This window comes from Takifugu flavidus, chromosome 5 (assembly GCF_003711565.1).
Source record: "Takifugu flavidus isolate HTHZ2018 chromosome 5, ASM371156v2, whole genome shotgun sequence".
NCBI classification, from domain to species: domain Eukaryota; kingdom Metazoa; phylum Chordata; class Actinopteri; order Tetraodontiformes; family Tetraodontidae; genus Takifugu; species Takifugu flavidus.
Window position 1 is genome coordinate 17,471,319 of NC_079524.1, and position 12,387 is coordinate 17,483,705.

At 51.4% G+C, this 12,387-nt stretch overlaps 1 protein-coding gene across 3 annotated transcripts; it reads left to right on the forward strand.

The window, feature by feature from the left end:
- The first annotated feature begins 973 nt into the window (after nucleotides 1-973).
- On the forward strand, nucleotides 974-11,098 carry top3b (DNA topoisomerase III beta). Of its 3 annotated transcripts, none has more exons than XM_057032343.1 (18): nucleotides 974-1,196; nucleotides 3,501-3,632; nucleotides 3,758-3,864; nucleotides 3,962-4,036; nucleotides 4,111-4,307; nucleotides 4,419-4,575; nucleotides 4,658-4,771; nucleotides 4,890-4,980; nucleotides 5,158-5,312; nucleotides 5,397-5,502; nucleotides 5,582-5,728; nucleotides 5,969-6,142; nucleotides 6,261-6,389; nucleotides 7,260-7,409; nucleotides 7,763-7,863; nucleotides 8,276-8,477; nucleotides 10,038-10,225; nucleotides 10,767-11,098. In XM_057032343.1, the coding sequence occupies exons 1-18, from the start codon at nucleotides 989-991 to the stop codon at nucleotides 11,040-11,042; spliced, it is 2,709 nt and encodes a 902-aa protein (XP_056888323.1). In that variant the 5' UTR covers nucleotides 974-988; the 3' UTR covers nucleotides 11,043-11,098. The 3 variants fall into 3 exon arrangements, with proteins under 3 accessions (XP_056888323.1, XP_056888324.1, XP_056888325.1); XM_057032344.1 differs by lacking the exon at nucleotides 974-1,196 and adding an exon at nucleotides 1,627-1,901; XM_057032345.1 differs by lacking the exon at nucleotides 974-1,196 and having other exon boundaries at nucleotides 3,591-3,632; nucleotides 3,966-4,036.
- Nucleotides 11,099-12,387: the final 1,289 nt, after the last annotated feature.

A 12,387-nucleotide genomic window follows, 5' to 3' on the forward strand; every position in this document is an offset into this window, starting at 1 on the left:
GTTCACAGCGAGAGATTTCTAAGAAAATATAGATCACACTTTATTCATTAAACTACATCCAATTTGAAGGAAACAATAAATAAAGCTCTAAATTCCTACTGCATCCCAACCTCCACAAGACTCCACGACCAGTTTAAAGCCACTCCTCAATATTGGCAGCTGCCACCAGCATTAGCTTAACATGAAACAAAAAAAAATAGTTCCAGAAGGGAGGAAAGTCAGACTGAGCCTCCGAGTCAGAGACCCAAACATCCGGATCTGGAAGGAGAGCCGACAAGCTGGTGCAGCGAAATGCTGAGTATAAAGTTTATAAGAGGAGGGGGGTCTTCAGGAGGCTCTGAGGGTCCAGGTGCATACTGCCAGATTGTAGCAGTAACCATGGCAACAGGGGGTAGGGTAGCGGAAACTTGATTGGACCCACATTTACCCACAACATTTCTGCACTTCAGGAGTAGAACCTGAAACTGTCACAAGTCAGTGTTTGTTGGGGAGGATCAATTAGCTTTGGTCTTCGCCTTGAGAAGGCATTCATTCATTCATTCATTCATTAATTCATTCATTCATTCATTCATTCATTCATTCATTTACCTCGGTGAACTATCATACAGCCATGAAAACCCCACCACGGTAAAAGTACATTAAGCACGAAGAGCTAAGCTATAACTGAGGTCTTCGGGTGTGAACCTTTATTAATACTGGTATCATTTAATGAATCGCTTGGTTTTTCGTCTCCGCAGACCCAGAGGCAGGGCGTCATCCCACCCAGAAGGTGGCGCTGTTGTACAGACCAGCGCGAAACAAAATAGCGGGCCTGAGACGACCGTGATAATTTTTCTTCGAAAACCATAACCACAGTTCATTATTGCACATTTTATAGTCACATTTATATTTGTATGCACGTTTATACTTCAGGCATTTAGCTACAGATGCATCCAGGGCATTTATTTAGTCTCAGATCAGGCTAAACAGGGAGTTTCGACTGGTAACCATGGTGAACGGAAGTGCGTCACTGACACCAAGTCACGAGGGCACCAGTCAGCGGAAGTACGTCACGGCGACCCCGGAAACATGCTGCTTTGAGTGTAGTGCGCTTTGTTTTGATGGAAGAGCTGCCTTCAGGTTCAAGATGAAAACTGTCTTGATGGTGGCAGAAAAGCCCTCCTTGGCTCAGTCCATCGCCAAAATACTCTCCAAAGGTGCGTACAAAACAATGCACAGTAAGATGCTTTCATCAATAGTTTATTGGTTACGTTAGTATATCGCTGCCCTGCGAACGCGGTTATTTCATTCTATTGTCATTTACAAGACAAGTTCGAGGCAAAGAAGTTTGGAGTCTGTTGTTACAAGGACTCTTCTTTATTTCAAGCACAGAGGTTATACTTTAATTTCTGATGTGTGTTTTTGATAGCATCAGAAATCCTTGTGATGGCTCGTATCTACGCGTACACGTCCATATAATGTCTGCAACCTTGACACATTTACATGTATTTCAGCAGGTCACCATGATCAGCTGTTCCTGGAGAACGCACATATGCACGCTATGGTGATGAGCTCAAAGTCCAGAGAGTAGCTGGATGTTGGGAAGCAGTTGGGATTTTTCTTGAGGACAGGCATCCTGAGGGACACAGGGATGGTCTCCAGACCAAAGGTGTTCTCCAGCCCGTTACAGGAGTGTCTGGTGTGGCAGCTGGCCTCGTGGATGACCTGAGGCACCCGGTTCAAATCAATGTTCTCTCTGTTGAGCAGGAAAAAGAGATTTGAGCTTTGATTCAGTCACTGCTAGACGTCTGTTGTTACATCGCTGAGCTCCGTACTTGGTATTTACTGAAAGAGGCTACGAGCGCACGGCACGTGCACCGCTGCTCGTGTGTTCTGACACCAAACATGAATGGAACAAAAATGTAGGAAACCAATATCTGAAGCTACGTGTAATATGATTTATGCCATTAATGGCAACATCCTTTGTTATTATTATTATTTTTTTAAATAGGAAACATTTTGATCACTTCAAGGTTTCTTTTCTCGTGACTGCAGGCCTCTAGATTCTTACTATTTATTTACTTACTTTATGGATCCCACAAGGAGAAATTTGGTTTTGAGAAGCTTCTGGAAATGTCAATGATTTCCAACTCTTTGTCCCATAATCTCAACGTTTAGGAAGCAGCTTTCTTAACTACTCAAAGAAATTGATAGAAAAGAGTTTAGACGGGACGGGACGTTGACTCACACGTAGGTCCAGCTGGCGATGCTGCGCTGGTTGATGTGGCTGGGCAGCTCCACCAGTTGGGTGTGGTAGTCCTGCAGGCTGTACGTGCAGAAAGACTCGTCCACACAATGACCGGTGAACGGTATGGCCACGCAGCCGTGGAGGGCCAGCACGCACAGCAGGAAGACGCGCACCAGCTGCGAACACAAAGTGCCGTCATTTGTATTTTCTCCCTTTCACTTCAGGTTTCATTTCTCGGGCACTTTAAAGACAGACACCTTGACCAAAGTGTGGACCAAAGGAACTTAAGAAATAAAAGAAAGTACAGAGCAAGAAAACAATGCAGCAGGAAAAGGAGAGTTATTTATAGTTATATTGTCTTAAAGTGTGTTTAAAGCAAATATTCCGTTATTTTCTAGCCAGTTAGCAGCTGTCGCAGGTGAAGGGATGAGGGATCCAAGCTAGCACAGCCGCGGTGGTCTAAACGAGCCCTAACGAAGGCACCCCCCCCCTTCTAGTCGCCCACGTTGTCCACGGCGTTGGGACTGACACCCTCGTTGGTTTTATGTGGGTCAACGTTCTCCACCAGCCAGGTGGAAGAACTTCTCGCTGATTTTAGCACTTTTGTTATTTCTATCTAAGCACATTTAAAATCAGCACTATAATGAGTCCTCTTATCTTTCTACCTGTACCTGGCAGTCAGCTTTCAAACGAGCCCGAGTCGCTGGAGAAAATCCTTATCTTCCATTTTAAATGGATGGTGTGTGGTTCAGTTACAGGCTGAGCTCCAACGTTTACAACCACATCACATTGTGATTAGCAGCAAGGTTCCTTCTTACCTGCAGCTGTTCCATGACTGAAGGTTCTGATGGTAGATTGGTCTCCTCCTGGGTTTAGGGTTCATCTACAGCGTTTCTGCTCCGCCGTTTATTTATATTCACTGTTTGTGTGGGTGGACACGACCTTCTGGTGTCTGGTCCCCAACTCACATGTACTCTCCTGTCATTTAGCATAAAACCTTGAGAGAATAATTCTATTCAGAGAGGAGCAGGTAGAGGAGTTAATGGATGCCCTCAGAGGTTTATGATAGAAATGGAACAAATGAGTCTAAATCCTCCATTTCCCCTTTTAAAATCCCAAGCCTAATGTGTTCTGAGAGTTTAAACTAGGGGGGAAATGAACTTCATACCCTTGAAGTTGACATGCAGCATGGTTTGGATCTTTGGATTTGACTTTGCTTCTGCTTTTTCTGCCATTTTGAGTAGATCTGACAGCTTTTAACTTTCTCTTTTAGGAAACTGTTCAAGCCGCAAAGGCCTGAATGGAGCCTGCTCCGTTTATGAGTACACCGGCTCTTTCCTGGGCCAGGCGGCGCACTTTAAGATGACCTCTGTCTGTGGGCATGTGATGAGCCTGGATTTCATCGGTGGGTTAATGATGCCGTGGAACTCCTTCCCTCCTTAAAATCTCCTTAAATCTTACAGATTTCTCACTGATGAATTTCCATTTAATGCTGAGTTTCCATTCAACTCCCACCGCTTCCATTTTAAGGCAAATACAACAACTGGGACAAGGTGGATCCTGCTGAGCTGTTTAGTAAAGCTCCCACAGAGAAGAAGGAGGCCAACCCTAAGCTCAACATGATCAAGTTCCTTCAGGTGCACCTTTGAGTGGTCCTGGGGACCGATTCCTGTGTTGGGGGGGGTCAGGTGGAGGCGGCTGTCTCACCTGGGTCTGTTTCTGCTGGGTTGTCAGGTAGAAGCCAAAGGATGCTGTTATGTGGTCTTATGGCTGGACTGTGATAAAGAAGGCGAGAACATCTGTTTTGAGGTAACGTCTGGGCACGTGCACGCAGCGATGGCGCTGGTGTAGTCGAGCCGCCTGTCATTTCTCCTTCCCGGCAGGTCCTGGATGCCATTCAGCCAGTCATGAACCAAGGGAGCACCAGGGAGAAGAGTGTTTATCGTGCAAAATTCAGTTCCATCACCGACACGGACATCTGTAAGGCCATGAACTCCCTGGGTGAGCCCAACCAGAACGAAGCGTTGGCAGTGGATGCACGGCAGGAGCTGGATCTGCGCATTGGCTGCGCCTTCACGCGGTACGGTGGCTGCTCCCTCTCTCCAGCCTTCGGAGAGGAGCGTCCTCTCAGGGTTTGCTGGTGAAACGGTTTAACGAGGCACTAATGAGTCCGCTCGTCTAATGTCTGCAGGTTTCAGACAAAGTATTTTCAGGGCAAATATGGCAATCTGGATTCTTCCTTGATCTCTTTTGGCCCGTGTCAGACGCCCACACTCGGCTTCTGCGTGGAACGACATGACAAGATCCAGTCTTTTAAAGCAGAGACTTACTGGATCCTCCAGGCAAAGGTAAACCCCCCGTTTGGCTCCCTCTGACCCATCCAGACGGATCCGACGCATCCTGACGGACACATTTGCGTGTGTTGCTTAGGTGTTCAAAGGAAAGGACAACCCGCTGACTCTGGACTGGAGCAGGGTGCGGGTCTTCGACAGAGAGGTCGGACAAATGTTCATCAACCTGACCAAGACATCCAGGGAGGCCCAGGTAGGTTCTGCTCTGATCTCAGTGTAACACCAGGAGGGGGGGGGGGCTCCCCTTTATGATGAGTCCAACGAATCTGTTGGCCGTCGGTCTCATCTTTCTGGCCCTTCTCTCGTTGCAGGTGGTGTCAGTAAGTAAGAAGGAGAAGGTGAAGCAACGGCCACAGGCCCTGAACACGGTGGAGATGTTGAGAGTGGCCAGTCAAGCTTTAGGTATGGCCTCTTCAGCCCGGGCGGCGGCCACACGTCGTGTTCTGCTCCGTCCAAACAAACTCCCGGCTCATTAGTTTTCCATGAAGCCGGTTACAGCTTCGGTTGTGTGTGTAGGAGTAGATCCTCTAGGACAGCAGAGGGGTTTAATGCTCTTCAACGATCCTCTTGATGTTTCAGGCATGGGTCCCCAGCACACCATGCAGATTGCAGAGCGCCTGTATGTCCAGGGCTACATCAGCTACCCCCGTACGGAGACAACCCACTACCCAGAGAACTTTGACCTGAAGGCAGCGCTGAAGCAGCAGAGCAACAGTTCCATGTGGGCAGAGGAGGTGAGGGTCCACCCGGGTCAGTGATCCCCCTCACACATTCCATGAGCCGCCGCGGCTTCATCAGAGCTGCTGTTGCCTCGTCAGGTGAAAGCTCTGCTCTCTGGAGGCTTGAATCGACCCAGGAAAGGGAGCGATGCGGGCGACCACCCACCCATCACACCCATGCGCTCCGCCTCAGAAGCGGAGCTGGGTGAGTGATGACGGAGCACAACAACCTGGAGATTTGCCCTGGGGTTGTAAACTAACCCAGTTTGTCCCGCCTCTCTCAGGCTCTGATGGCTGGCGTCTTTATGAGTACATCACACGTCACTTCATCGCTACGGTGAGCCAGGACTGCAGGTACCTGCAGACCACCATAGACTTCCTCATCGGCACAGAGGCCTTCTCCTGCACTGGGAAAACCCTGATATCAGCAGGTGCGTCCACATGATCTGATATCAACTGTGCTTCTGTGGCCAAAGGATGCTTCCTTTTGGGAGTCAAACAAATGTGACGTAATAATATGAATGTGGTGAATAGTAGATGTCCCTTCCATTTAGAATACTGAGTTCTGTACTGGAACCGGTCCTCTGATTTCATCGCTGTGGTTCAATCAAACGTTGGCAGCAGGTGAGAGTCTGTGGCTGCTTCTTAGCCTGTGTTTGTTTCCTGGGCAGGTTTCACGGCTCTGATGCCCTGGCAGAGCATCCCTCTGGAAGAGTCCCTGCCGGCCTGCGAACGCGGAGACGTCTTCACCGTCGATGAAATCAAGCTGGTGGAAAAGCAAACCAAGCCGCCCGATTACCTGACCGAGGCGGAGCTCATCACGCTCATGGAGAAACACGGCATAGGTCAGCTGTGGGCTTCATCCATACCCCTTTTTTAAAGCTAATGCTCCATTTAGCCCCTTTCCTGCTTAAGGAAATCCACATCAAATGTCTTTCCCTTTGTCCTGTCTCCGTCCTCCAGGGACGGACGCCAGCATACCTGTCCACATCAACAACATCTGCCTGAGGAACTATGTGACGGTGGAGAGTGGCCGAAGGTTGAAGCCCACCAACCTGGGCATCGTCCTGGTGCACGGCTACTATAAAACCGGTCAGTTAGCTTTTATAGACGTGTTTATTGGTCAGGATCCTGGACCTCGCCCACATTAAACATCTTCTTTTATTTAGGAAAGAGCCACACAAGTTTCATTTTAAAAACTATCAACAAAGTTAGCAAAGAGTTTCAAGTGCTGAATGAAAGATAATCTGACGTCCTGGAGCTCCAGAGACGTTTCATGTGTGTCGGATTCCTCCGGAGAAGCAGGATGTGTCTCTAAAGAGTTAAACTGGAGTCGTTCGGGGGAAATTCCCAAGCGAGCTGTTAAGGGCCCCTTTTCTCTGGGCTCCTTTGTCAGTGTTGTGATCCTGTCTGTCCAAAAACTGTCCACCCGTGCTGGACAAAAGGAAACTAGGTTTAAGGAAGCAGCTGGGCAGCAGCGGCATCAGTCAGCCTCCATTCGTCTCTTCAAGATCTCAGTTCTTTTCTGATGGAGCTCTGAGGAAACAAACTCAAAGACTAACAGGCACCATGTCCAATGTCCTAAACATGTCTAGAACCTTTAGGGTGGGAAGAACTTTGAGATTTGTTGTGGAATTAGAAAACCTGCCGCTCATCAACGAAGGTGTGCGTGAGGTTGAGGGTGAAGGTTGCGTCTCCACAGATATGGAAGCACATTAGGACAAGCAAGAGCAGCAATACTTAGATAATTAGATAATTAGATGGCCTTGGACACGGCCAAGAGTGCCAGTTAAAGGGTCTGGTGAACATAGGAGAAGGTTGCGGGCCTACAAGGGAGGTTTTAGATCAATCATACCCAATGATTGGACCCAATGATTGGACCCAATGATTGGACTCAATGACTGGACCCAATGACAGGACCCAATGACTGGACCCAATGATTGGAGTCGCTGTCATTTGCAGATGCGGAGCTTGTTTTGCCGACCATCCGCAGCGCTGTGGAGAAGCAGCTCAACCTGATTGCCCTGGGCCGAGCCAACTTTCAGCAGGTCCTGGAGCACACTCTGGACATCTTCAAGAGGAAGTTCCACTACTTTGTGGATGCCATCAGCAGTGAGTACCCGGGTCACTACTGAGGGGTAGTCGGAGACTGTTGAGAACCAGATGTTCTTTATCTGTGGGTGTGAGTTAACCTGGAACTCCACAGTTCACTTTTTACCACCCTTCCTGGTCCAGTTGACTTTAAACTGGTTCAGTATTTAACTTGGATGCTATATCTAACGTTTCCCTCTTGCTCCTCCAACTATTTCTCATCATTAGTGTTAGAATTGGATTCATGTCAGGGCTCCTCTGTAACATCTGTAATGTGTGTGTGTGTGTGTGTGTGAGAGACCTGTTTTCTGTCCCTACTATATTTGATGTTCCCATGTTCAAAGCTACAATGTGAAGGAGATTGTTTGTTGCAGGCATGGATGAGTTGATGGAGGTCTCCTTCTCACCTATCGCTGAAACTGGGAAGCCGCTGTCTCGCTGTGGAAAGTGTCACCGCTTCATGAAGTACATCCAGGTCAGTCAGAGATGACATGAACAAACTTCAGTCCCAGAAGAAGTCGCTAACGTACTCGGTGCACTCGCACCAGCCAACTATGCTAATTAGCTCGTGAGCTAGTGTGGGTGCGGTGGACAACGTGCAGTATTTGGATTTACTTTGATCATTTATTGGACTTTAAAGGCTCAACTTTAATAATAAAGGCTCATCATTAATATTCCTGCATGGCGTCAGAAGTGGCTCTTAGCCTCTGACCTTCAAAGGTAAAATGCTGACGTGGTCAAAGTGGCGTCGTTACCATTTCAGTCTGGAACAGAAGCACTTTAAAGTTCATGAATAAGTCATCCCGTCAGTTGGACGTCATCGTTGTCCAACGATGGTGGTCCAGAGCGTGAGGAGTGAGACTCCAGCATCTCCTCTGTCTCTCCAGGCCAAACCCAGCAGGCTCCACTGCTCCCACTGTGATGAGACCTACAGTCTTCCCCAGAACGGAGCCATCAAGCTGTACAAGGAGCTGCGCTGTCCCCTGGATGACTTTGAGCTGGTGCTGTGGACCTCGGGGGCCCGGGGCAAGTGCTACCCCCTGTGCCCGTACTGCTTCAGTAATCCACCTTTCCGAGACATGAAGAAGGGTACGAGCCCATCCTGAACCCTGTTGATATGTGCACGTAGGTCCTCAGTTATCCAGCTGGAAGACCTTCACCCTCTCGGTGGTCCAGGGTCCGTGTGGTAGTGGGTCACAGCTGAGGGGAGGGGAGGGTGAACTTCCTGTGCAGACAACATTCATGGGGGGGTTGGTGTAGAGGGCGTTGACCCAAACACCTCCAGGGTCTCGTATGGGGACGTGCTGAAGGACACCCCTGGAAACACACTCCATCAAGGGGACAATGGGGACGTCAGGGGAGGAGGGGGGAGAGGAGAGGAGGAGAGGAGAGGAGGGGAGGGAGAGGGAGGAGAGGGAGAGGAGAGGAGAGGGAGGGGAGGGAGACAGGAAGAGGAGGGGAGGGAAGGAGGGGAGGGGAGGAAGAGGAGGGGGGAAGGAGAGGAGGAGAGAAGGGGAGAGGAAAAGAGCGAGAGAGAGGTGGAGAGGAGAGGAAGGGAGAGGAAGGAGAGGAGAGAGAGAGGAGAGGAGGCTCGAGGGGAGGAGAGGGACATGAGAGGTAAGGGAAGCAGGAGGGAGAGGAGCGGAGAGGGACGTGAGAGGAGAGGAAGCGAGAGGAGAGGGGAGGAGAGGAGGAGGAAAGGAGAGGGAGGAGAGGAGGGGAGGGGAGAGGAGGGGAGCGAGGAGCAGGAGAGGAGAGAGGAAAGGAAGATGGGGGTGAAGACGAGGAGGAGAGGAGAGGGAGACGGAGGAGAGGGGAGGAGAGGAGAGGACAGGAGAGAGGAGGGAGGAGAGGAGGGGAGGGGAGAGGAGGGAGAGAGGAGGGGAGGAGAGGGGAGAGGAGAGCTGAGGGGAGAGAGGAGGAGAGGGGAGGGAGGATGGGGGAGGAGAGGAGAGGGGAGGAGAACTGAGGGAAGGGACGGAGAGGAGAGAGAGGAGAGAGAGCTGAGGGGAGAGGAGGAGAGGGGAGAGGAGAGGGAGGAGAGGAGGAGGGAGAGCTGAGGGAAGGGGAGGAGAGGAGAGAGGAGGAAAGGAGAGGGGAGAGAAGAGAAGAGGGGAGGGGAGGAGAGGAGAGCTGAGGGGAGAGGAGGGGAGGAGAGGGGAGAGGAGAATAGAGGGGAGCTGAGAGGAGAGGGGAGAGGAGAAGAGGGGAGGACGAGGAGAGGAGAAAGGAAGGAGGGAGAGAGAGGGAAGGGGAGGAGAAGGGAGAGAGGAGGAAAGCGAGAGGAGGAGAGGAGAGGAAGAGGAGAGAGAAGAAGGGGAGGGAGGGAGGAGAGGAGGAGAGGAGAGGAGGAGAGGAGAGAAGGAGAGGATGGGAAGGGAGGAGAGGGGGGGAGGGGAGGGGGGAGGAGGGAGGGGGGAGAGGAGAGAAGGAGAGGAGAGAGAGGGAGAGGGGAGGGGAGAGGAGAGGGGGGGAGAGGGGGAGGGGAGAGGAGAGGGGGGGGGAGAGGAGAGGGGGGGGGAGGGAACACTGAGACATGTTCTCCCTCAACACCGTAGGTCAGGACTAGTTCTGGGTTGTGGTTGAAGCTCTGAGCCAGTTGGTTGAAGTTAACCGACCCATGGACCTGGTCATTGCTCTGCTCCTCAGGTCTGGGCTGTAACGAGTGCACCCACCCGTCCTGCCAACACTCCCTGAACTCTCTTGGCATTGGACAGTGTGTGGAGTGTGACGGGGGAGTCCTGGTCCTCGATCCCACATCTGGACCAAAGTGGAGGATGGCCTGTAACAGGTGCAACGTAGTGGTCCACTTCTTTGAGCACGCTCACAGAGTCCAGGTGGGAGGAGGCACCTTCACTCAGGTCTTCACCTGTCAAAGCTTGTCTGAGGAGACCTCTCTGTCTCTCTGTCCCCCCTCTGCCCTCCTCTCTGCCCTCCTCTCTGTCCCCCCTCTCTGTCACCCTCTCTGTCCCCCCTCTCGGTCACCTCTCTGTCCACCTCTCTGTCCCCCTCTCTGTCCACCTCTCTGTCCCCCTCTCTGTCCCCCTCTCTGCACCTCTCTGTCCTCCTCTCTGTCCCCTCTCTTTCCTCCTCTGTCCCCCTCTCTGTCTCCTCTCTGTCCTCTCTGTCCCCCTCTCTGTCCTCTCTGTCCTCCTCTCTGTCCTCCTCTGTCCCCCTCTCTGTTCTCCTCTCTGTCCTCTGTCCTCCCTCTGTCCCCCTCTCTGTCCTCCTCTCTGTCCCCTCTCTGTCCCCCCTCTGTCCTCCTCTCTGTCCTCCCCTCTGTCCCCCTCTCTGCCCCCCTCTGTCCCCCTCTCTGTCCTGCTCTCTGTCCCCTCTCTGTCTTCTCTGCCCCCCTCTGTCCCCCTCTCTGTCCTCCAGGTTGCTCAGGACAGCTGTGACACCTGCGATGCCTCTTTGGTGGCCGTGGACTTTAATAAGACCCGCGGTCCACTTCCGTCTGGAGAGACCCAGCACACCGGCTGTGTGTTCTGTGATCCCGTCTTCCAGGATGTGGTGGAGCTCAAGCACGCCACCATGAGGTACCCCAGGGGGGTCGGTGGTCGAAGAGGAGGACGAGGACGAGGCAGGGGGCGCCGCCTCCACCCCAAAAAACCCAAAGACAAAATGGCTGCGCTGGCGGCCTATTTTGTGTGAGGACCGTACGATGTCCACCAACGTTAGCTGCTTTGATTAAAAACGTCCTCACACGGTTTCTGTCTGTTTAGAGACGGGGGAAGGGGGGGGACACGTCCAGCATGAGAGCTAGTTATGAAATGACCAGGTCAGAGTGACCGACCCGTCTGTTTATCTAGAAAACTACTGAGGATTCTCACAACCGCAGATGTTGCGCAACACACCATAAATATGTACTTTTTTTTGCCATTGTGGAAAAAAAACGAGGGGACCTCACTTCCTTCCACTTTCTCTTTCTCCGGTGTCGTATTTTCCACGAACATTCCCAAAATGCCGCTCCACTTTTCCCGACTTATTGTGACGGCAGCCTGGCAGATGTTCTCCTCTCATTTAATACCCTTTATTAAGTTTAAGAGAAATAAAAGAGAGAAACTAGCGGTAACAAACTGACTAGCTTGTTAGCTTTGCTGCACTTCGAGCCGTTGTTCCTCTTAATCATCATCATCACCATCATCATCATCATCGTCACCATCAGGTTTGAGGAGGGGAGCTTCTCCAGGGAGGTGGTTGGTCCAGCGAGTGTGTTGGTACTATCTGATCGGCTCTGGACGCCTCCAGCACCAGAACCTCCAGTCAGGCCCTTGGGCTCCCTGCTATTGGAGGCCTGTGTTGACTTCTGGACCTACGGAACCAACAAAAAATGCTCAGGATCAAGTTTGGCTCACCTGCTTCATGAGTTGGCGTCAGATTAAAGTCCGAATCTCTCTCCCCCCTCCCTCTCCTTAAATGTTTTGGCTTTGGGGAGTCATGTGATTAGCAGAGACTCCGCCCCCAGGACACAATAATACACACACGTCCTGCAGGGGGGGAGAGGGGACACCAGCGTCTCACCAGAGAGCTGCTGCAGTGGTGTCCTCAGAGGACCAAAGGTGTCCTGCCTCCCACCTGAGGGACACACACCGGCCCAAGCTGCCCCAGGCCGACTGTTGGAAACAAGCGCCGAGTCCTGGTCCAGGTCCTGGGTGGACAGGAACCATCTAGAACCTCACATGGCACCTGAAAGCACCTTCACCCAAGCCCATGATCAGTGTGGCCTGTGGAGGTGTTTCCATCTGGGTCACCTGGACCCACCCCAGAACCCCAGATCAGCCCGGTTGGCCTGGTTTTACTCCAATTGTTGTTGTTGTTGTTGTTGTTGTCCACCCAACCAGATGTTCTGGTTCAGTGATGAGGATGGTGCAGTTGTGATGAAGGTTGAATTATTGCTGAACCAGTTCAGAACAAGGTTCATCGTGAAGATTCACGGTTTTGGGGAAGAGAGGAAAGAGTCACCAGGAGGTTCTTCCTGCCACCACCAGAGGTCAGA

Excerpts from the sequence above, each read along its gene's own strand:
- top3b (XM_057032343.1), top strand. The coding sequence starts at position 989 with ATGGTGAACGGAAGTGCGTCACTGACACCAAGTCACGAGGGCACCAGT. Across the intron at positions 1,197-3,500 it reads CGCCAAAATACTCTCCAAAG|GAAACTGTTCAAGCCGCAAA; the intron begins GTGCGTACAAAA and ends TTTCTCTTTTAG. Across the intron at positions 8,478-10,037 it reads TTTCCGAGACATGAAGAAGG|GTCTGGGCTGTAACGAGTGC; the intron begins GTACGAGCCCAT and ends TCTGCTCCTCAG.